General features: G+C 42.0%; 1 protein-coding gene across 1 annotated transcript; it reads right to left on the bottom strand.

Moving 5' to 3' along the window:
• Positions 1-395: 395 nt before the first annotated feature.
• On the bottom strand, positions 396-4,904 carry EEF1A1 (eukaryotic translation elongation factor 1 alpha 1). The gene is made up of 8 exons (XM_065681420.1): positions 4,801-4,904; positions 3,810-4,001; positions 2,765-2,944; positions 2,339-2,635; positions 1,925-2,075; positions 1,492-1,748; positions 1,117-1,351; positions 396-798 (listed from the first exon to the last, which is right to left on the bottom strand). Exons 2-8 carry the CDS (start codon positions 3,951-3,953, stop codon positions 674-676), a joined length of 1,389 nt encoding a protein of 462 aa, XP_065537492.1. The 5' UTR covers positions 3,954-4,001; positions 4,801-4,904; the 3' UTR covers positions 396-673.
• Positions 4,905-24,612: the final 19,708 nt, after the last annotated feature.

Below are 24,612 nucleotides of genomic sequence, written 5' to 3'. Positions count from 1 at the left end.
AAAAATCTGTGTACAAGATTCATGGGAAACCCAACACTTGATTCTTTGCCTTTTCCAAGGTTAAATGTGATTTTGTTCATGGCTTCCTCTTAACAGTTTTCTTGGTTTACTCAATGCATCACAGAATGCACCAACACACCATGACATGTTACCTGGTACTTGTGCTACCCAAGCTAGAAGATATCTTTAAAGAAAGCACCACAGGAGTTAAATTTTTAAGGCTTAGATCAGTTAAAACTAAACCTGCAGCTGAATTTTACCATTCAGAAGCCAATTTCAGTATCTGCTTTGCAGCTTCTGAACATACTCCAGCAACATTCGTCCTTTCTGATCCCACCAGGACTGTATTTAGATTTTTCTATCAACTTAACATTAACCCAAAGAAGACAGAGACATAGCATTGAACTTCTGTTTTAATGGTCTCAAATTCTGTGACAGATTTTTGGTCAAGTTTCCATTTTAAAAAATTTATCGATTTTATAGACTAATAACTTAAACTGCCACAAAACAAATGGTCCACAAACATTCCTTTCCTTCTGAAGCTTTTACGATGCATTGTAATCATTAACCAGTCTTTTACTATTAAACTTAAATGGCCAATTGAGACAAACAGTTCTGAGACCGTTCTTCCACCACTGATTACAACTGAGGTGGCAGCTGATGGACAGAATTTTCATTTAGCCTTCTGGGCCTTCTGGGCAGACTTTGTGACCTTGCCAGCTCCTCCGGCCTTCTTGTCAACTGCCTTGATGACACCAACAGCAACCGTCTGTCTCATGTCACGCACAGCAAAACGACCTGGAAACAGAAACATGGTTTATGACTTTTGTCCAAAGCTTCATTCCTGCAGTGTTGTCCACGCAGCAGCAACACACAACTTTGGGTACAGTGGGCCAATACCACTTCAGCGCAGTAAAATGCATGAGACTAGGACAATGAGACGTAATTATCTGGAGACTATCCCCATACCATTGAAGCTCTGGTCCTACTTTGAAGTGTCTGTTGACATCACAGCTTTTGATAGCATTTCAGAAAACACCCTCCCATCCCAACACAAGAGACTAAGCAGCATCTTTTCCAGACATCAATATTAACATGTTTTAGGAGATGCCTTACCGAGAGGAGGATAGTCAGAGAAGCTCTCAACACACATGGGTTTGCCAGGGATCATATCAACGATGGCAGCATCTCCAGATTTCAGGAATTTGGGGCCATCCTCCAGCTTTTTGCCAGAACGACGATCAATCTTCTCTTTGAGCTCAGCAAACTTGCACGCAATATGAGCAGTGTGGCAATCCAGCACAGGGGCATAACCAGCGCTGATTTGGCCAGGGTGGTTCAGGATAATAACCTAAACAACCAAAAAGCCAAGTTAACACCTAGGTAATTTTGAGTACTGGTGTGTCCTACAGAGACTGGGTTTTCACATGCCTACTACACGTAGGTTTCAGAGCTGTATTTTAAATGTCTTCAGAGAGCTGTAAAAATTACCTGTGCAGTGAAGCCAGCAGCTTCCATTGGAGGATCATTCTTGCTGTCACCAGCAACATTGCCACGGCGAACATCTTTCACAGACACATTCTTAACATTGAAGCCAACATTGTCACCAGGCAGAGCTTCACTGAGGGCTTCATGGTGCATCTCAACAGATTTTACTTCAGTTGTAACGTTGACAGGGGCAAATGTAACCACCATGCCTGGCTTGAGAACACCAGTTTCCACACGGCCAACTGGTACAGTACCAATGCCTGCAAAACAGATGATCAGTAATTCAGTTCAATGAATATATGCCCTTACATGAAAGAAGAGCATTCTACTTTGCCACTTAAAGCAAAAAAAAACCTCTCAGGCAAAAAAAAAAATGCATTCCTACCCCATGCATTAGCTGTTGCTGGCTAGTGCTGGCATTACAGAGAATACATACCGCCAATTTTGTAGACATCCTGAAGAGGCAGACGCAGAGGTTTGTCAGTTGGACGAGTTGGTGGCAGGATGCAGTCCAAGGCTTCAAGGAGGGTGGTTCCACTGGCATTGCCATCCTTTCGGGTAACCTTCCATCCCTTGAACCAGGGCATCTGTAAGAAAAACAAGTGCAAGTGTAAACTGTCTGCCAATCTGAATGGCACAATACTAGAAAAGACCAAGTGGTCTTATCTTAGCATTATCTTGGTATATTATGGCAGAGTAAGAATTTGTGAAATGCTGGGAACTGTTTTTTAACCTTGGCACTTCCAAATGTAACTATAAATAAAAAAAAAAAGTGCAGTTTACTGTTGCATAATTTATCTCCGCAACCCTCTAAGTTTTATTTCTTAATATAAACAGATGTCAAACCTACGTTAGAGCTAGGCTCCAACATGTTGTCTCCGTTCCAACCAGAAATTGGCACAAAAGCTACGGTGTCTGGGTTGTAGCCAATCTTCTTGATGTAAGTGCTGACTTCTTTGACAATCTCTTCATATCTCTTCTGGCTGTAAGGTGGCTCGGTGGAATCCATCTTGTTGACACCAACAATCAGCTGTTTTACACCCAGGGTGTAAGCCAGAAGGGCATGCTCACGGGTCTGCCCGTTCTTGGAAATACCAGCCTCGAATTCACCAACACCAGCAGCAACGATCAGGACAGCACAATCAGCCTTTGGAAAGACGACAGAAAACACACTCATTGTAATGCCTGCACGTGTGTCAAGGCATTAGGGGAACCCCCCAGCCAACCCAGGAACAATCTGCCTGAACTCCCAAAATCTTTAGTTCCATTTACACACCTGAGAAGTTCCAGTGATCATGTTCTTGATGAAGTCTCTGTGTCCAGGAGCATCGATGATGGTGACGTAGTATTTGCTTGTTTCGAACTTCCACAGGGAAATATCAATAGTAATACCACGCTCACGCTCAGCCTTCAGCTTGTCCAAGACCCAGGCATATTTGAAGGAACCTTTGCCCATCTATGGATTAAAATCATAAGGTTTTTTCCCTTTTTTGATCATGCATTTGCATGTATTTCAAGAAGACCACGCACTGACTGAAGAGCAAACTCTAAGAATAGAAAGTGGTGTAACACTGAAAAACGTTACTGCTTGTAGAACAAGCAACAAGATATACTTGGCACTACCAGTGAGAGATGCCAACTGTTTTCTGTTATTTAACCTGTTGACAGTTTAGCCCTCTTGACAGCTTGTTAGTTGTGCTAACACATCCTTATGATAGATCTCTTGAGCCTGAGTCAAACTATCAAGTGTCCTCTACAAATTTAAGCTCTTACTAGTGCAATCCCTGTGATAATCCACATTTTCACTGCCACTCAGCCCAACATTTGCTACATTTCATTCTGTTGTGTGGTTATTAAGACCTATACTGTTATTACATAGGAAAATGAGAAAAATTATGATCGATAAAACTTCCTGCAAGTCCAAACACCGAAATCCATACCTTTCACATTTTCAGAAGTAAACCTCAACTACATGCATGCAAAGACTGAAGCTGGGAATTCAGCTTATTTTCCAATTACACAATTACAGCTTTACACCACCTTTCTTTTCCCTAGTCCCACACTGCACGATTTGAGCTTCGCCACCTAACGTAATGGTGGTTTCAGCACTTCAGCCCTTGTTCAGCTAGGTGGACAACTGCAACTAAACCGCCTCCCTGTGGCCACAGCACAACCGACGCGCTTGTTTGGCTACCAGGACAGTCACAACCAAGCTGCCTCCCTGTGGCCACAAAGCAGTTTGCAACTCAAGTTTTGGAACCAAGTCTCTCTTGTTTCATTCCTGAGCCCCGAAATCTTGCCGCATGTCCAGGCCCACACACCTCAGCAGCTTCCTTCTCGAACTTCTCGATGGTCCTCTTGTCGATACCACCGCATTTGTAGATGAGGTGACCGGTGGTGGTGGACTTGCCAGAATCGACGTGGCCGATGACGACGATGTTGATGTGGGTCTTCTCCTTTCCCATTTTTGGATGTCAGTCAAGTTCTTTCTTTCGGCAAAAGAGAATCGACACCTGGAAGCGCCCCACAGAACAAACCGGTCACACCTCCCGTCCTAACACCCCCACGGCGGGATCCGGCCGAGGGGCACCAGGCCCACAGGGGCGGCGATGGCGGCGCCGCGTGTAGGGTGGCCCGTCCGGGACAGGGGCCTCGGCCCCGCCCCGCCGCGGGAGGGGAGGGGCGAGGCCGGAGGACGCCGGCCGAAGGCCCCCTCGGAGCGCCCCTCTCGTCGCCCCCTCCCCGCGCCGCCGCCGGGCTCGGGTTACCCGCGGCGGTGCAAGAGCGGAGCGGCGGCGGGGCGACGGGCGGCGCGGAGGGCGGGGCCGGCCCGCTCCTTTGTGTGACTCACCCCGCCCGGGCCGCGCGTCCTCCATTTTGTGTGAAGGAGCGGCCATTTTTTTACTCGTGCTCCGCGCCCCCAGCCCCCAGCGGCCCCCGGGCGCCGCCGCCGCCAGCCACGCACCCCGCATCCCGGCCCCACCGCCGCCCGGAACGCTTTGAGGAGCCGGCCAGGCGCCTCCCGCCCTACGCCGGCATGGGCACGCCGCTCCCCTCGCCCGAGTCCGGGAGGGAAGCGGGCTTAGGCACCGAGGAGGACGATGCGTCGCCACGGCCCCGACGTGCGCTCTGCCGCCTGCCCCGCGCCCGCGGCCCCTTCCGTCTACCCCTCAGACCCCATCCCCAGCGCACCACTCCGCGGCCGCGCCCGGCGCTAGCCATGCCCCCAAGGTGCGCAGGCCCCCCGCCCCTCCCGCGGTCAGTCCAGGCCCGGCCCGGCCCTGCCCGGCCTGCCCCGCGGCCGCGTCTCACCTGCAAGGCGCCGGCAAACCCGTAGCGAAAAAGACCGACGGCGTGAACGCCACCCCTTATATACCCTGCGCGGGGGCGGGGTTGGAGAGACACGTCACCACTCCCGGCGGCCTCTCCGTCTCTCCTCGCAGCCACGCCTGGCCAAAGGGCGCTGCCCTCCCCGCCCCGGGGGTGCGAGTCCCGGAGGCCGGCGGCGCGGTCGCTCCGGTCGCCGCTGGGTGCCTTCCGCCCCCCCCTCTACGGGAGCGCCCCGCCGCCTCCCCCGGTTAGCGGCCCTGCTGTGTGCTGCGGCAGCCGCGCCGGCTGAGCGGTGCCGGGCCGTGGGGGGGGGAGCGGCGGGATCGGCAGCGGCGGAGGTGAACCGGGGGAGTGGGGCAGCACCGAAGGGCGCAGCCGGAGCCCCGAGGGCGCCGCTCCGGACCCTTAACCCGCGGGCGGGAGGCAGCGTCACATGTTGCATCACTGCCCGGGCCAGGGGGATGCGGCAGTTGAGCAAAAACCCCTAGGGAGCAGCCCCAGGCAAATGCATTGCGTTTCTCGCTAGGGACGCAAAAGAACTCGGTCAGTGAATGGTGAACGTTGAGTTGGTTGTGCTGGCTAGTCCACCTCTGGTACCTGTTTAAGATCAGGGAAGGCAAGAACGCCCCAGAGCATCAGTGTTGCGAGTCTCCCAGAAACGGAGGCCTACCTCCTTCACCAGAAGGAGGGAGAGAGCAGGAATTCCAGGAAACTTACTATGCCGGAATAAGAAAGAGAGGAAAAAAGGGGGATTGGGGGGAGGGGAGGGAAAGGAGGCACAAGCTTTTTCTTTTTTCCTCATACCATTAGAGAACAAAATTTGGCTTGGCACAGACAACTTAGGCAAAAAATACAAATCAAGGCGGACACACCTTAAGTATAGATGCATCTGAAGTGTAAAAGTATTAAAGAGAATCAAGCATTAAGGATATGGGGCTCTGCACGGAACCCAACCGGTAAGAAGTGCCCCTGTAGCATGTTTTCACACGAGAAAACTGGCAAGCCCTATCACAGTATTTTTGAAATCATGGCAATGAGGAGTCACAGAACAGCTCACCGCATCAGAAATAAAAGGCCTCGTGATGCCAGTGGATTGCTTTCTGGTTTACTCACTCCTAACTGATGTAAGGAAATCCATTGTAAACTCAACATCTCTCATATCTATTAATGTGAAATGAAGCTGATAGGTTGAACAATTATCTGTGTGTATTCTTTTAAAATGATCTGCAAAGGGAACAAAGCTACATGCTCCGTTTTCTTCTTCAGGTACATTATATGCCTGTGTTGGAAACAGTTACATATACACAACTATAATCCCATTCATTTGTTGCTATGCTCTTCAGATAGCGGTTGTAAAGCATGGAGAGGGCTTCTTGTTCAAAACCAAAGAGGAACAACAACAAAGTAAAAAAGCCCTACTTCATGCATCTACACTTACACTTGACTCCAAGTTCCTCCAGCTGAGATACACCCATCTTCAAATTCCCTACAGCAGGAGCTGTAAACTTAGTATCTCATGGATTAGTATGGAATTGAGTGTTTCCACAATATGTGGTATTTTTCCACATGCAAAATAAATAAAAAAAAATGAAAAAAGGGTACATTTTGTAAAACAAAATAAAAAAAGGAATTTGAGAGATGGCACTTCAGAGAAGATGCTGAGTTTAGAATTCACCTTTTACACAAAAATCTGTTTCCAGAGTAAAACCTGCAAACAGGTTCCAGTATCGTTAAATAGTTTCACTAATTTTTAAGAGAGGATTAAAGTCATCAAGTTCTTCCCCTCCTGTGTTTCTTTAGTCAGAAGATTAATGATGATGGGAAGCTAGAGATGGTTCAGCTTTCCCCAAAACTAACATAAATGTTATTAGGGGCTGTTATTAGGGGCTGTTATTAGTGAAGACACAGTTACAGAAGGGCAGGAAAATGGAGGTGGATCACTTTCTGGAAGTGGGAAAGCATTACCATAAAGTGATTCAGTGGCTCAGGTTGAGGACCAAAGGGTAAAATTTGGTAAGAAAGCTAATCAGCACTTTTTGGGTCTCCTATAATGTCAAGGCCATTTGCAAATACAGCTGAAAAGCTTTATTATTCAGGATGGTTTGAAGTTAGCTTCTAAGATGTGCATTGCAGTAGGGGGTACTTTTAATGGACTGATCTGTCAATGTAACCATTCTCATAAAAAGGTAAGTTAACACTTTCCAAATGTAGTCAAGGACTTGTGCCTCAACAGGGAGAGGAGAAAGCAAATGTTACTGATTTCTCACATGACCCATACTAAACTGCACATTTCTTTTTTAATTTTTAGAAGACTATTTAATAAATAGAGGCATTTAGAACTACGCATTTCTGAAGATGGCAATTTCTGTGGCGTGTACATAGCTGAAACTATGAAAGCTGAATTTGTTCGATGAACTTTAACCATAGTCCATGTTTACAACGGTTGTTTTTTTCCCCACCTTCGTTTCTTTGAGTTTTCAAAAGAATGTTATTATTTCCTCTTTAATCTGTCTAATACATGCTTTAATTCTCTCAACAACTAGTATAGCTCTCATTGTCTTTTCTATTAGTGGAACATTCCTGTTATCAATTTCACAAATATTTATACAGCTGGGGAGCTTCAGATATATCAGTAGCCTCACGTAATTCAGTGGAAATGCATTCTGAAGAATCCTCTCAGCTAGCACAGACAGGCACACACTGGACTGCATCCTGTATGCAAAGAGCCTGTTAAAAAATTTCTGGTTTTGTTCATTTGGAAAAGCTCCTCTCTTTGGTATGAAACACTAAGGAAGAAACAGAAATAAGAAGTTTTAAGAAGTCAGGGTCTTTCAGGCTTTGGAATAGTGCTTATTAAATTCAGACTGACTTCAGAAATAGGAAGACTTTGTGGAGAAAAATTACTCATTCTGCCTCGACCACTGGTGATCATAAGCTATGTCCACATACACTTCCAGTGTAAGAACACATACAGGGGTTCACTAAAGCATTTTTAATGTAGGAACCTATAGAATAGCCACTGTTTAAAAAAGGGGTTTGAATCTCAGATCAAATGATATTAAAATGAAGGCTATGCTGTCAGGATACATAAGCCAAATATTCTAACTTTAAAAATAAACGTTAGCTGGATTTGAGATCACAGAAGCTACTGTGGCATTACTTTCATTTTAACATGAGGCTCCACTGCGTACAGAATGTGCTAAAAGCTTAGAACACAGTCACATCCAATGAAATCATTCTAGAGAATAAAAGATGTGCTTGCTGAACACCTCTGAAGAATTTTTAACTCTCTTCCACATACACGTGGAAGTGGGATTTTTTTGGTTGGACTCCTGCACAAAGATGAAGGTAACTAGTGCTTATACAACTATTTTATCTGCAAAGAACAAAGTCATTCAGGAGTGTAAGCAAAATGAATTAATAAGCACAAAACTTTAAACAGATCCGATGAACTATTTATCAAGCTTACTATATATGAAAGAGGGACCAAGATTTCTTGAGGGCACTTTTAGAAAGTGTGATGGAAAAGCACTCCAAAATTACCAGATTCTAGTACATAGCATTATTTAGTAATACAGTTAACCCCATACTTATTGTGAAATGCTTTCTAATACCTACGTTAACAATTATCATTGTATTTAGTCCAAATATTCAACATAAAATATAGCATGAGCACATACAGCTTTACTTGCATCTGTAAGTGCTCTTCAATGCATTGATTCTTAATAGAAATAAAAAGCACCTACATCTGTTTATGAAATATTTTCCCTCCATGATCCTAACGTTTACTATCAGATTTTACAATCATCTGTTTAATAAATAGAACAACTAATAGTATAAAGGTGTTATTCATGTATGAAAAGATTCAACATAAGCATCTCTTAAAATAAAACAAAACCAAATAAATGGTTTAACTGAACTGGGTGAGGTAATCTAAACTACTTGGGAAAAAAGCTACTTTTGAAAGTTATTTAGCTCTGCACTATTAGCTGATATTTTTATATAAATAAAATCACTTGGTAAAAGAAAAAGACAACAGTAAATACACCTTAACTTACAGTCTTAGGAGACAACACAGAACAAACTCTCATCCTTGGGAGTCTTTAAGGCCTGGATAAAGCCCTCAACAAACTTGTCTGATCTCACAGCTGAGCTTGCTTATAGGTTCAGAAAATAAGGTCTTACTGTAGGAGGTAAAAGTGGCCTTCAAAACTATTGAGAGTACTATTGGGATGAAGCAACAGCTACAGTTTCAAAGGCTTCTGAATAAGTTAACATCAGCCTCTTAAAAAGGCATTGTTCCTCCTAAAACAGAGTTTCCTGTGGGGAGGCACTACCATTCCAGTTACAGCAGGTGAAGGACTGTCCTCTAAGCATTAGTCTGCTTTAAAAAAAGTCCTTTGGACAATCTTTTCAAACCACATTGATCCACAGCATGAGAAGGCTAATTTATGTTAAATATTTAGTACCAGTTGATCCTAATACTGAATGTTTAGTGCTAGTTGAACCGAGATGCTGAAGGTTTAGGGTCAAACAGAGTGGGTATGCTGCAGCTGTGACCAGAACTAACAGCAGTACTTAAACCTCTGCTCTATTCTCTAAACCTCTGTTGAGGTCTGCATTACTGAGCTAGAAAATGAAAATATCTGATTCAGAGTAGAAGTGTTTTACGCAAGGTGGTAGCTTCAGTAAGACTCTTCTGGAAATGAGCAGTGAATGGGAAGGTACATGCAGATGACTACAGGACTTCAGATCCAAGAAGTAATTCCTCCTTTAGTTTAACCAAAAAAGTTCACCTGACAAAGCTTCGTATACTTCATTAGTGCTAGGCTAATTTACACCAGCTGATGACCTGGCTCCAGGCAAAAAGCAGGGTTACTAGACACCAATACAGAACAAAGGTGAAGGGCTGATGAAGTAACCACCATTATGGAGAAACAATATAATTTGTTAAACTGTTCTGTGGTTTTGCATTAGTGTTTTCTACTAGCAAACAGGTCACAGCATTTGCTCCTCTTCCCTAAATGGAATCACGTTTTTGCTATATCCTACCACCTTTTGGACACCCTACATGAATGGTAAGCCCTTCTAGGAATTCAATTCAAAGAATACCCTAAATAGAAGAATACAATTACATATATATACATGAAATAATGCACTGTGTATAAATAAAGTGTCCGTTACTGAGCATAAATCACTGGACAAGGGCAGGTTGGATCTTGTTCTCAATTTATCATGAGCTTCCAAAATTCCATTTTAAAGCTCCGGTCTCTTCTGCTGAATATCATTTTGCCAAAAGCAATGCATTCATCCTTTTGTGCTCATAAGCCTGTGATGAAAACACACAGTTGTGGAATCTCAACTCCTCACCCACTGACCATGCATTTTAGAGTTCTCCTCTGAGCCTTCACAGGAACTGAGCTCTCCTCTGATAGCTTTGCTAAATGTCCACTCATATGGTTAATTTTGCTGTCTCTTAGTGTAGTAGGTTTGGAGCTAGCCTGTGCACTTAGCAAGCTGGAAGATCATGAACAGAAAGCCTGTAATTCCCTGTTGTCACCTTGCAGACTTTTTGCATTCCCCCCTTTCTTCCTCTCCTACTGACCCAAGTAAAGACAAGTTTTCAAGGAGGAAGACAAAGTCTATGAGTAGATTCCTAGAAGGGGGTTTATATGAATCAAGGAAACCTGAGATGCAGCTTTTGAGAGAGAAACATAAAGCTGATTTTGGTGCAGACTGCAAAAGTATGCAACAAATTTGAGACAACAGCAACAAATTTAGTGGACGGATAGGCCAAAAGAGGAAGAAGGGCTAGTAAGGATGGTGCAGACACATCCAGCTTTTCAGCTGAAGTGCCATCCATTGTTCTGTCTCCTGTCTCGACACTGCTATGATTTTGAGCCTTGGCCTCACTTTGGCATCAGGATCAGTTTCCACTGCAATCACATGTACATCATTCTTGCTATGTGGTAACTGCAGTAACCAGAAGTGGTGCAAGTCAGGTCATTTAGAAGCCTTGTTCAGATTTAGTGTATATAGCATATGCTTGACATTTATTCAGTTAATTTGGATTCAAGATGATTAAAGTTTAGACAGATTTCCGAGAAGGACTATGGGAATAAATCTAGATCTGGAAAAGTACTTATACTTTACCTGTTCAATCTATACCAAGTTACTGAAAGGCAGTTTGGCTTAGTCTCCAGAATTCCACATGACAGAAAATCCTATAAAGGAAGAATCACAAGTCTGGGCACAAAGACATAAGAAGATTCAAGATTGTTGGTAGTGCAGTTAAGGCGGAAATAGAAGCCAATTATTTGTAATTGGCAATGAACAGTGCGAACAGCTTGCTAAAAGCAGTAAGCCAACAGATGAAGAAGTGCTCAATATTTAACAATGTAAGTAAAAAAACCCCAAACACAATGAAAGAGAAAGAACTTGACTAGGGGAGAGGGAGAACAGAAGGGGTCATTTACTTAGAATGCCGCCTTTGGTTTTAGTTAGCTAACTCAAATACAGTCTCTTTTTGACCAGGTGAAGCTATGTCAGAGCCACTACTGATTACCTTTGAAAACTATGGAAAGAGAAGGTTCCAGAACACTGGAAGAATAGAGGAAAAAAAAAAAATGCCTCCCTAAATTGGGGAAAGGGTGGGAAGAGAAAATAGAAGAGAAAAAAGAAAAAAGATGGGCAGTTACGGAACAGTTATGGACTGATTTCAAGTCCTGGAATAATATATTGGAACAAATTAACTATTTTTAGAAGAGAATAGGTTGATAAGTAACAGCCCCAGACTTGTTCAGAGCAGATTGCATCAAACTAATCTTTCCTACTGTGACAGGTTTAACAGGCTCATGGATGGGGAAATGTGGATATCATTTAACTTAAGGGAAGACTTGACGCTCCTTACAGGCAACTTGCATAAGTAAGCTCAGCAAATATTGGACAAACTGGACGTGCAGGAGACCATCTGAACATGACACATGCACAACGTAATTGCCAATAGCACTATGAAAGGTTGTATCAAATCAGTTTCTGTGGACACAGACATTATTCCACTGTATAAACATACAGTTATGAATACACACAAATGTAAGTTTTAAATTGCACACTTGGAAAGGGCTAAGCACTTCAAACATAATTCACAGTAATGCAGGCAAGTTAGAGAAATGGCCTAAAATAATGAGGAAATAAATTAAGGTTAATATTTGTACTTTTAAAGGAACAGTTCGCTGCACACAGAAGCAGCAGCTAGCCAGCAGTCCTGTGGAAAAGGACATGGGGTTAAGAATGGATCACAAACTGAACAGAAGTCAACGCTGCCATACTCTTGTGAAAAAAGCAAACATACAGAGACAGGTAAATGGAAGTGCTGTAAGATACATAAAATAAACCTCACACTCTACTTAGCACTCATTAAAGCCTCTACTGGTATACTTTGTCCATCTTAGGCACCATGCTTGACGATGATACCTAGAGACAAAAACACTCAGACTCTGCGGGCAGTTGCTAGAACCCCATCGTTACCCAGCTTCCTACAGGCACCCAGTACCTATTGGAAGTGCTTCAAGTACTAATACTTCCTGAGCTATAGAATCATAGAATACTTAGGGTTGGAAAGGACCTTAAGATCATCTAATTCCAACCCCCTGCCATGGGCAGGGACACCTCACACTAAACCATGTCACACAAGGCTCTGTCCAACCTGGACATGAACACTGCCAGGGATGGAGCACTCACAGCCTCCCTGGGCAACCCATTCCAGTGTCTCACCACCCTAACAGGAAACGACTTCTTCCTTATCTCCAATCTAAACTTCCCCTGTTTAAGTTTTAACCCGTTACCCCTTGTCCTGTCACTACAGTCCCTGATGAAGAGCCCCTCCCCAGCATCCTTACAGGCCCCCTTCAGATATTGGAAGGCTGCTATGAGGTCTCCATGCAGCCTTCTCTTCTCCAGGCTGAACAGCCCCAACTTCCTCAGCCTGTCTTCATACGGGAGGTGCTCCAGTCCCCTGATCATCCTCGTGGCCCTCCTCTGGACTTGTTCCAGCAGTTCCATGTCCTTTTTATGTTGAGGACACCAGAACTGCACACAATACTCCAGGTGAGGTCTCACAAGAGCAGAGTAGAGGGGCAGGATCACCTCCTTCAACCTGTTGGTCACGCTCCTTTTGATGCAGCCCAGGATACAGTTGGCTTTCTGGGCTGCGAGCGCACACTGAAGCCGGCTCATGTTCATTTTCTCATCAACCAGCACCGCCAAGTCCTTCTCTGCAGGGCTGCTCTGAATCTCTTCTCTATATAGATATCCAAAAGTCTCTTGAAGCTTCAATTTCCACAGATTTACATTACTTAGAAGACCCGTGTGCTCATGGATGAATTTCTTATACCATAATTCCAGCCCATATTGTTTAGCTTGGTAAGGAAATCTCCCTAGGACTTTAATGTGCTTGTATCTGCTGATAATCAACCTTTTTAGTTATAGTAGTCATATCTGAATAGAAATTCACAAGTATTTCAACCACTAATCATGCATCTCATTGTATAAATTCCATCTTCCACACATGATGAATAAGTGCATTTTATTGAAAACCAAAAAGCTAGCCTAATGTAACTAAGAGAGAGGTGTGGAAGGAAATGGAATTGTGTCCCCTAAACTCTAACCAAGGAAGAGTCAGGCTAAAAATGAAAGGTGGGAGAGGAAATTCTGTACCACAAACTCCTCCTGTCACAGCATATGGCAGGTTATGCTAGAGCTGTTAGGAACTGAGTTGATTCCTGACATGATGCTAGAAAGCATTCAATCAGTACTAGTTTCTTATCAAAATGAAATGCTGGAAAACACGTTTGGTTTCTCCAGCAGTTTCTAAACAACCACCAGAAGAATGCTAAAAAACAATGCACATAACTTTCCCACAGGCAGTGATTCCACAACAGGAGCTATCAACTAACTATTATTACGGGGGAGGTCAGTCCATACCCGCTGCTACTCCTTACAGTCCCATCGGTAAAAATACTTGCGAAAAACAGCAGCTGTGGTTCTGCAAAGCAATCCACAGAGGGGTGGCTAAAAGCTTGTACCACACTTGTACAGACTTCGGCCCATTTAAACTGGGCACAGGTGTTGAGTCAGCTTTCTGCACCCAGGCCAAATCTCACAGTGAGAGGGAGCCAAGGCTGACATGCCATGCCATGCCATACCATCAGGACACCACAGTGACAGAGGGTATGGAGGGGAAGAGAGAAAAGGGGAATACAAACTGTAAAAGACTGATGCTTGTGCTTAGAGATGTGAATATCCCAGAGGCCAGAATAAAAGTAAAACACGTAAAAAAAAACCCCACACTACAACTTAAAAAAAGATGGCAAACCAATTGATATGAGTGGGTTGTGTTACTGTCCTCTGCTGCCTGAAACAGGAACCTTTCTACTCTTGGCAGGAGACAGTGTACTGCTGAAACTGTGAATAGCAACCAAGGATCCCTCTGAGCAAAGCAGGAAGATCTAGAGGAAGATCTACCTTAGTTACTGGGCAGTCTCCATACCACAGTCCCTGCAATTCCTATGGTGACCTGAAGTATAAAGCACATACTGAGTTTTTGATTATCCACTGTTTTCAATTCAGGACAGATATTTAAATCACCCCCCAGCTATTTTATACACATACACTGTCATTCACCATAGAAAAACCTAACTGTGTGTACACATAATGTACAGGTAAAAGTATTAAGAAAACACGCAGGCAGCGGCTCCCCCACTTTCCTCCAACTGAATGGGGTCCCCCCCACCATCTAAGGTGGGGATGCATGTGTATGTGAGAGTGACATGGCAGTTGTAAAGAAATGCTGCTTTTTAGAACGTAAATCTTAGCTCCTTCTCTAAATTTAGCTCTGTAGAGTCATTAGAGACAAAGTGCAGTATCGCTATTTATGGGAAATAGTTTATACTTGCTTTGCAAGCTAACGCTGTCCCATTTACTTCACAAAGCTGTGCAGTGAGTCATGTTACCCAGCAACTTTCACACACCCATAAGAACTAAGGAAGCAGAAATTCTTGCTCACTTGGTTTCCCCTTTCCTTCTGGGATATTCTTGAGAAACAGCATCCACTAGCAACAGTTCAGAATAACGACATTCCTATGAAGCAGGAACTGGTGTGGGTAAAATAAGCTGTAATATAGAGAATATGAAAGGAAAAAGAAAGGCTCTTCCAAAATAATTTTTTAATTCCTTCTCTTAAGCTTACATATGAGTTCACCAATTTGAAATGTGTCATTCCATGTCAAAGCTAAACCTATGCAGCTGAATACCTGCCATAAGAATTGCTTCTCTCCTCTATCCAAAGACTTCCTGCATTGGATCTAGTGATTGTACAGCTGAAAGAGGCAAAAGGGGAGAGAAAGCAGCAAGGCTATCCAAACAAAAGGTTGTTGTTGTCTTCTATTCAGTCATCTAGTTGACCAAATTGACTACATGGCTATATGAACTCCAGATTCAACCCAGAAGTAGCAAGATCCATCATTTAGGTGGCATGGCTCCATTACATCAGTTTACCTTCGAAATAAAGTTGCACTCTTACTTATTCACTTGACTAAGCTACGTGGCCATTATAACCATCAAGGCTAATTTAAGCTGTATCACACACCACACACATACCTAAGAAGTCCAGACGTGCATTTCATGCTTAAACCTTGTGAAAATACCTCTTTCAAAAAGATTCTGAGTGCTTTTCCATGGCAAGTCTATTTCTCCACTACTAATTCTTAAGTATTTGTTATTCAGCAGACAAGTTAATGGCAATATGCACAAAATGAGAATTATAATTTACAACTTCATGAGTTTACACCATTTTATTACTTTTCACTGTGTGCATGAGTAGGTAAGGTCAGATCATCCTAGTCATCTTTGTATGACCCTAACCAGGAATTGTATGTTGTTCTTTTCTATATTGGTTTGGGTTTTTTTTCCCTGCTTTATCTTTCTATACACATGTACAATGTCTGCTAACAGGGATTTCGACTTAAAGGGTACCATCTCAAAGCATACAGACAACAACAGATAATACCCAGGCACCCCCATTGATCTGTTAATGGTAATATGTGACAATTACATCTGATCATGTGTTGTTCACTTTCTACTCAATTAACTCTTTTAGTATTTTGAATAAGAAACAATTGTAGAAGTGCTCAAGTGAATCCAGAGTTTTCTGTTTTACCACTTAGTGGTTTTAAAAAAATAAACAAATAAAGGAACAAAAAAAAAAAAAAAAAAAAGAAAAGAAAAAAAGAAAGTTATTCACCACCATGATCTTATGCCACATCTTAGGGAAGCCAAACCAGGTTTTTGTCATTTCAAGTGGGTTAAACTAATATACATACCCTTTAAGCAGTAGTTGACAATATTCTGTCATGTAATTGTAGCTGTCATGTTAAGTAGCTTTCTAAAAACATAACACCCAAATATGCTTTCCATTTCAGTTTTACAAACCACTTCATTCTTCCACATTTTCTCTCTTCCAGACGTAATGTATTTTGATATCCAGTGACTGCCTGAAGCACAGCCTAGGGAGGGGGAGGGGAAATCACTGTAGAAGAGCTGGAACAGTGAATTTTTTTGGATGACAAGATCAACTACCTTGGGGCTTTTTTAAAAAGCAGTATAAAACCAAAATTATGGCCATGATCAGCAACGTTTTCAGACTGTTGCTGAGGCCTCTCTGGTGTCTCCCAGAATGGCAGCTGTGAAGTGTCTCACGTACTTTCTCTCTGAGTAGGCTCAGAGAAAGGGAATGCAGACCACACCTGGAACACAGGCAACACCTATATCACGTTTACCAGAGGGCCTCTTCTATTCTCCATAGAATATAGAGGCATCTCCCAACAGTTACCCATTTATGAATGAGGCCAGAGTACTCTCGTTTTAAATGTAGAATGTACAGATTAATTCAAATTGAAAGAGAAAAGAGAAACCACAAACCTGTGCAAAAAAGAGCCCAAAACTGTTTTTCACTGTGCATATTACCAAAGATAACCAGCATAACATACAGCATATCACCCTTATCTTACCTTAACGTAAGCACAGGACAGTTTGAAGTGGTTCTATCTAGCTACTCTGAACATGACAAAATCACTCCTGCTACTCTCCAAGCAGCAGTGGAACTGGTTTCCAATGGTTATTAAGGTAAGCCACGATGATGAAGCATGATTTACAATCCTGTCGTTCTTATGACACGTTAGGCAAGACTCAGTCCAGAAGTGCCCACAAGGTTTAAAAAAAACGATCTGTCATCACTGCACTTGATAGTGTCAGTATACAGTTCTCAGTTACCTTCTAATAGACACATGCCAGAGGTTTCAAAATAGACACAAAATTCCCAGTGCATGAATTAGCAAGCACGTCTCATATTACTGCAGCTGGAGCTGCAAGCACGACATCTATCAGTATAACCACATTTTTTCTGGTTAATTCGAGGCACATATAGTTTATGATGCAGTGCTACATTTGTTGAGAATGTAACAGAAATGTCAGATTTGTTTGTTTGTGTTTTTCTAAAAGAGACAGCACACACACACAAAGTAACCATCCTGAGCCCTTTTTCCAATCAGAGAAAGCAAGAGCACAGACTACAGCCCTGCCTACCAGGAAGTCACTGAGCCACCGAGTCACCATCAGCAGTGAAAGTGAGATGAAATGCAGATGAAAATGTAAAACTAGCCACAGGTGCAGTGATTTTAAGGTTTTCACCTCGATAGTTGTGGAATAAAATGGCAGAAGGTTGGTCACCAGAAATAAGGAAAAATTAACCAGAATAAAATTTATCACTTGGCTTTAGAAGTCATAACTTACCAAAACTCTACAGACGACTAACACTGGGAATTACTGTGAGCAATACCACTTGCAGTATACGATACACAGACTTTGGTCTTCAGATTTCCTCCTTAAGCAATGCAGTTAACCCAGTGTACCTATATGCGCCCTTTCTCATATTTTATACTGATTGTTGAATCTTGTTTTAAAAGTGAATAGCTGCAATGTGTGGATGTTAAAAATTTGGATTTAGGAATAATAACTAAATTAGAAATAAGAACTAAGGAATAATAACTAAAAACTAATTATTAGGGACAGTCACATCACTGACCCACATTCTGTGAAAAACTAGTTTGTGTACTATTTTCTTTTTCCCAAATACCAAGCAGAATTACACTGTAATGGAAATCTAATAGTCAATTTGTCACCTTACTGAAAGAAAATCCAGACTTGCATCATACTGATATCCGCAAAAATTTGTCTTCTTTAAATTAGCTGACATATCAAACACGAAGCTGATTTTGTGCAGACAACAGACACTCCACTGGCTTGATACCTTTGCTGTAAGAAATGTTATCTTGTGGCTGGGATTCCTTTCACAGTGGTACTGATTGTTGTTGTGCCAGAGCCTCCTGGTTTGTGCCTTCATAAGGATTAGCCAACATTTAGCTTTCGGTTCCCTTCCTGTGTTACTTATTTTCTAGAGACAGAAGGTAAGAACCTTCCACAATGGAACCGACTGTAGATTTAGTCTGACAAAGAAAAATAAAACCCTTCATCTTCACGTCTCAGCTACCTAGTACTGAAAGGACACAGATCTGCTAATCTAAGAGTCACAAGCCAATTGCTGACATTTCTAAAGCTTTGGGGCTGAAGACCCTCATCTGCATGGTACAGAGGCTTTGAAGAACAGCAAATCACTCACAATACATGTTCCCACTCTCCAGCTGCCTCCCCCTATCTCTTCCAAGTAGCTCTCTGTTACGCTACACCATCTAATGAACAAAGGCAACAAGGCACTATAATGCCAAGATACTATGGAAGAGTTTGAAGCCACTCAAATGAAAACACTGGACATGTAAGCCTACTTTTTCATATTTCATTACCATATCATTAATATATCATTAACCAGTACATTTCTGCCTACCTATTTAAGGTTGTTTTTCCCTCTGAAGGAGTCAAGTAGGTCTGCCTACTCAAAGCTTCACAGAACTACCACTGGGCCTCTTTCCTTTTGAGGATGATAATAAGGGTTAGGGTTCAACCTGAAGCCATTTTCATTTAAAGCAAAGGCTCCAGGACACAATTACAGCTGGAGACAGTGATTTCAAACAAACTGCATGTGGGGGTGGAAGGGCTTGAGGGGACACTTCAGGGCATGACTGAGACCTAGTGGGAAGGTTTGGTCCATTTCTTTACCAGTAGTTCTCAGATCAAAATCAAATGCAGTAAAGACAAAAAGTGAAAATAAATAATCTTTATTGACTGAACTAATTCACTTGCTGATCTTAAGACTTTTGAAGGATCAGCATTTCATGAGAAACTATTTCCATACAATTGCCTTGAATCTTTATACTGCCTTATCTATATTGTCCTCTGTGCCTTCTCCTACATCTGTGTGAACTGCCTGCTGGGTGTCTGGTAGGAGAGGGGTGCTGGCTGAGGACAGCTGTGCTGGGGCAGAGGCCTGCCATGGCTCCCCATTGTTGCAGAAGCATGCACTAGCTCAGCACTGCCCTGTTACGCACTCTAAATCCGCACTCTAAATCCCTGCTTTTGTATTTCCTCGCTGCCAGAGATGGCTGCTCTGAACAGCAGCCTCCTTGCCTGGTGCACTGAGACAAAGAAATGTACAACCACACAGTTACACTTCATGACTCAGCTGAAAAGATGCAAGTCAAACAGCAGCCTCCTCACAACAACAGGAGCTGCATATTAACCATCCATCTGTGTGTGCGGTTGTGATTTTGAGTCATATTTTGTGATTCAGAAGAATTAAAACAGGCACAGAGGAAGAGGAAACCTGTAGAGAGATTTATTTTTTCCTCCTGCAGGAAGACATCTGCCTTTGTGAAAGTGTGTTTGTACAGCCTGCACATTCTCTGAGTAGCGAAACTTTCATGTGGGCTCCAAAGTGACACACTTACTATTTAACTTTCATTGAGCAGAAGCAGACAGATGGATTTAGTTTGGAATTTTGTTTTGGTCTGTTGCCTTTTTTTTTTTTTATACCATTAGATCCCCAGTTAGAAGTGAAGCCAGCTGCTTATACTTGAATTCCAGCAATTCAAACTGGTTGCTTGCGTTTTGACCGCTTGTTTAATACAGTTGGTATTTCAATGGTCAAAAGTAACCTTTGAAGTTAGCTCCCCATCAAGAGGGGAGCTGGGGGAAGGAATCACAGGTTCTGTGGGTTCTGATTTTAGTGTTTTCTTGGACTGATAGAAGAAGACTGCTCTGTATTGATTTTCACAGCCTATTTCAGTAAGAAGGGATAATTTGAATCCCAAGAATGTAGCAATGCATGCAAAGTTACAGATATCTATTACATCTGAGCTTGAGCAAACACATTTTGCAAACACTTTGGGGTACTCAAAGCCTCAGCTGCTGCTCAGCTCTACAGACAGTTCTGCACACTGTATGTCCACTTTTTACATAAAAGGTCCTGGCTGCACACAGGCAGCTACACAGACCTTTGATACCCTCGTTTTCTTTTTCAAGATTTCACAGCTCTACAAACAGTTCTTGTCAGCTCCTGAGGATGACGGGACTGATGAGGTGGGCTGTTCACAAAAAAAGCTGCCTATTTTCTCTTAAAACATGGAGTAAGTGCTGATTATTTAATTCCACCCACCCCACCCCCAAATGGGATAGAATAGGGAACAAAGCTGATTTCCATCCTCTCACTGCAGGAATTCAAGCCCACTTCTCCCATGGGATGGAGAGTTTAGGCCCATGACAGAACAGTGGGTTCTGTTGTCGGCAACATGTACTTTACTAGTTAAGAATGACACCACAGTTTTGCCACATGCCATCTCCTTTGCAGTTTTGGCTTTAGGTTGTATTACAAAAAATACTTTAGCAGATGCTTAGCCCTCAATAGCTACTTAAAGTACCACTGGCATCAACATGAATCTATGGAGAGATGTTAAATTAACACCACTATCCCTGTTGAATATGCTTCCACAATGTAAACCTTCTTTATACTATGTACCTCTTGTATTTCCCCATTTTCTCTACGTCCAAACCCATGCAGAGATACATAGCAATTCTACCAGCTGTGTCTTAACAATTCAAATATCTTGATTTCTCATTCTTTCCACACAAGGGCTTTTGAGCTAAAGCAGAAACTATTTTCATAGCAGAAAATATTAACATAACTACACTGGAAGCAGATTCCAAAATATGTACATCTCTAAAACTGAGAGAAAAGAGGGAAGACTGCAATAACTAAGCAACATTTCAGACAAGAAATTTGGCTTTTCCATAGCCATTCCAAATGACTTTATAGTTCAACTTGCAGCTGAACTAGTTACCCAGTTATGGATATTTTAAAAAGCCCTTCATCTTCCAGTCTCAGACTTTTAATCAGACCTGCTGACTGCAGGAGCAGTGCTTGACTGTGCAAAACACATGCTAGTTATGATGAAAGTAATGACAGAGACCTGATGGCAAATCAGACTGTGTCAAATAATTAGTTCCTCTATAATTGCTATGGGCTTTATTTTCCATCTTATCTGAGCAGAGCAACATATTATTGTATCTTTTCTGCTGGACAGCAGAAATCATCCTCCCCTCCCCCTGAAGTTATTATGTACTTTCCGAGCTGAACAAAGACAACTATGCAAGGTACACTGACCACACATAGCATGCAAATCTGAAAGCATCATAAGTCAGTCAAGTCACAACCAGATTTGACTTACTGACATTTTGTATATTCATACAGTTTAAGATCCTTCAGAAGACAGACACTTTTGACGTTACTGAAAGAAAAGAAATGCCCTCCTTTCTTTTTTTCTCTCCCCATCTCTCCTCCTGTCCCTTCATGCAAAAAGGCAGCTGAAGTGGTTTTGCTTAAATAATAGCATCAGAGCTATTTAACGGTCAGTAGGAATAGCAATCTTGGGTCTTAAGAGTATTTCAGTTGGAAGGGACCTACAATGACCACCTAGTCTAACTGCCTGTCCATTTCAGGGCTGACCAGAAGTTTAACCAAATTATTAAGGGCACTACCCATATGCTTCTTAAACACTGACAGGTAGTGCAGTCTTGAATTGAGCTGCAAAATATACTCCACTTCAGTCTCCTTTTAAGGATGGCCACATCAGTGATCCTCTTTATATTGTGGTATTATTGCAAAAACTCCCTGTGATTTTTCTAGAATATTGTATTTTCCCTAATTTGCTTACAAATTATCAATTGTTGTGGGATTATTGTTTAATTTCCTTTAATGAATATATAGAAAACTTTATTTTTACTCCTTCAGCAGAGACTGTTTAAGCTTAGGGATACAGAAGGCACTTGTCGCTTCTGGTTCTCTATGAAGCCCAGATGGTCAGGGCTCTGACTCCTCATCTATTAAGTCTTCTCAGCTAGTAAGATGATTCAGAAATAGAAGATTAGTCATTTACTGCTAGAATGCTTCAGCAGAAGGGGTAGTCAGAGAAACATCAACAGAACCATGTTTTCCATCAGAAAACATGATCATACCTAAGTATGGCTCAGCTAAGCTTATTGTCTACAATGGAATTTAATTTAGGAAAAGACTAGAAAAATTGATATATTCATTTCCAATTCTGAAGCAGCCATATGGAAACTTCTGTATACTACAAAAAGGATTTTAAGAAATTATTTTCATTAAATTTCCTTCCAAGAACACTTTATGATAGGCTATTACCATTCTTCACTCAGCTCTACTCTATAGCAAATAGCTGTCCCGTAAAGAGAGGGTAAGGCAAACAGAATTTTGGCTTAAAAAGCCACAATCTCTTTCTATTGCTATGCCTTGGGCAACTCCCAGGCATCTTCTCTTGCAGTGTGTTGCAACCTTGTACAGGTGATGTTGCAATAAGAGTAAAGTTACTATTATTCTAAAGTTAATTTGCATTCACTTGAAAATGCACATCAGTACCTGAACCTTCTTTTAAATTACACTGAGTTTTCACGTTTGTGTCTGATCCAGGCCTGAATTCTGCCATGTGTAAACTTATTACATAGGCTACTGAGAAACAAAAATTAATTCAGATTTTTTAGAGCTTACACAGAATAAGGAAAATTACTTCTCTGAAATAACACATACAGCTCTTAGGACAGCACTGCTCAACTGATAAGGCTAAACAGTTAAAATTTCACATGGAAACAGCTTTTCTCAAAGAAATACAATTTTCACTGGACTGAGTCATGACTCAAGAACTACATTGGCCAGACATGTATTGGATGGAGCTGCTTCTTAGAACTTGCCAAGTACTAAGTCAGATCAATAGTTTTACACACAATAAACCCCTGATTGTTATGTCACAGATTTGAATCATCCAGATGTAGTTTTAGTTTAAAGTGTATGACCAGCCACCATTATAGCAGTTTCCTAGAGGAGGAGAAATAGGAAGGTTGTAATGGTGATTGAATGGGAATGATTTCCAGTTTCTCACTCAAGGTAGCAGTTTTTTTATGCTGTAGCATGCTTGGTGTGCCACCCCCTCCATTTGCCATGCAACTGGGATTTAAATAACTGCTGATGTCTTCCTGTAGTTCTTTTTCTGGCTATTTGAATCCTATGAAGTGTTAATAACTAACACCTTGACATAAACCAGCTACTGGAGCTACAGGCAATGCTGCTGGGCAGAGGGTAAGAAATTAAAATAAATTTAAACTCATTGTTTTACTCTTGCATTAAACATGGCAAGAATTATTTCTGCAACAGACTATATGTACTATCACATAAAGTGTAAATAAATGAAGCCTTTCTTAAGCTATTTTTCAGAATTATAAGCACATAGTTCATTAGATACAAAACTGTAGATATATTAATACCTGTTGTATGGGTGAAGCAAAACTTTGAGTTGACTCTGGTACAGTCCGATTTGTTAAACAAATGCATTTATAAAAAATGGCTCATACTTCTTCATATAAAAGAGAGCAACATGAGGCTAACTAACTTCTCCTTAAGTCCTTATCCCTACAGGATCCTCTTTTTATCTTCAGGATTATCTACTTCACTGCTAGTGAATACACTAATGCATCTGTGGTGGCTTCCGCCCGGTGGGCACAGTAATAGCGGAATGTGTTAATAGCAAATCATTCACATCAAATGACATCTTTTCCTTAGGTCCAAGTCAGACATATCTTCTTCAGTATAACAGCTCAGGCCAGTGCCCTTGTACTTACAGAGACAGCATGTTTACTGACAGGTAACAGAAAAGGATTTGGCCAGCCAACTACTGTTTGAGTGAGGATCATTTTGACCTCTTTTGTTTGATTTGACTGCTTGAGATACAGGTACACAAGAGAAATGGGAGAACCTCTTAAGATGTTACTCACTGTAACGGCTTACAAAACACAATAGCAGTGTTTTAGTTATGATGGTTGAGCTCCTAATGTGAAAGAGGAGGCTTGAAGTTTAAAAGCATGTCCCTCTTTCTCAGAAGCTCCAAGTGATCCAACAGAAGACATTACCTTTCTGTATGAACTTTGTCTTACTTATCTTTGTATTGTGTAGGCCTCCTTACCCACAGCTTTCTTTCCTGGCAAATGCTAAAAATATTGGAAGACTTCTTAAACTCAAATGTTAATTTATCACGGAATCAAATATTCCCGGAAATTAGAAGAGGAGAAATTGGCAATTAAGTCAATAAGTGATTGAGAGGAGAAGCCAGAGAGAGATACATCACAGGAACAATTCAGTGTCTGGGAAATGAACTAAGATGACCCTTTCACATAGCAAATACAGTCATTACCAGTTACAGAGGAACATGTAACTGTGGAAGCAGT

The sequence above is a fragment of the Lathamus discolor genome, chromosome 5, assembly GCF_037157495.1.
Source record: "Lathamus discolor isolate bLatDis1 chromosome 5, bLatDis1.hap1, whole genome shotgun sequence".
Lineage (NCBI taxonomy): Eukaryota > Metazoa > Chordata > Aves > Psittaciformes > Psittacidae > Lathamus > Lathamus discolor.
This window is presented reverse-complemented; position numbering and strand designations above follow the sequence as displayed.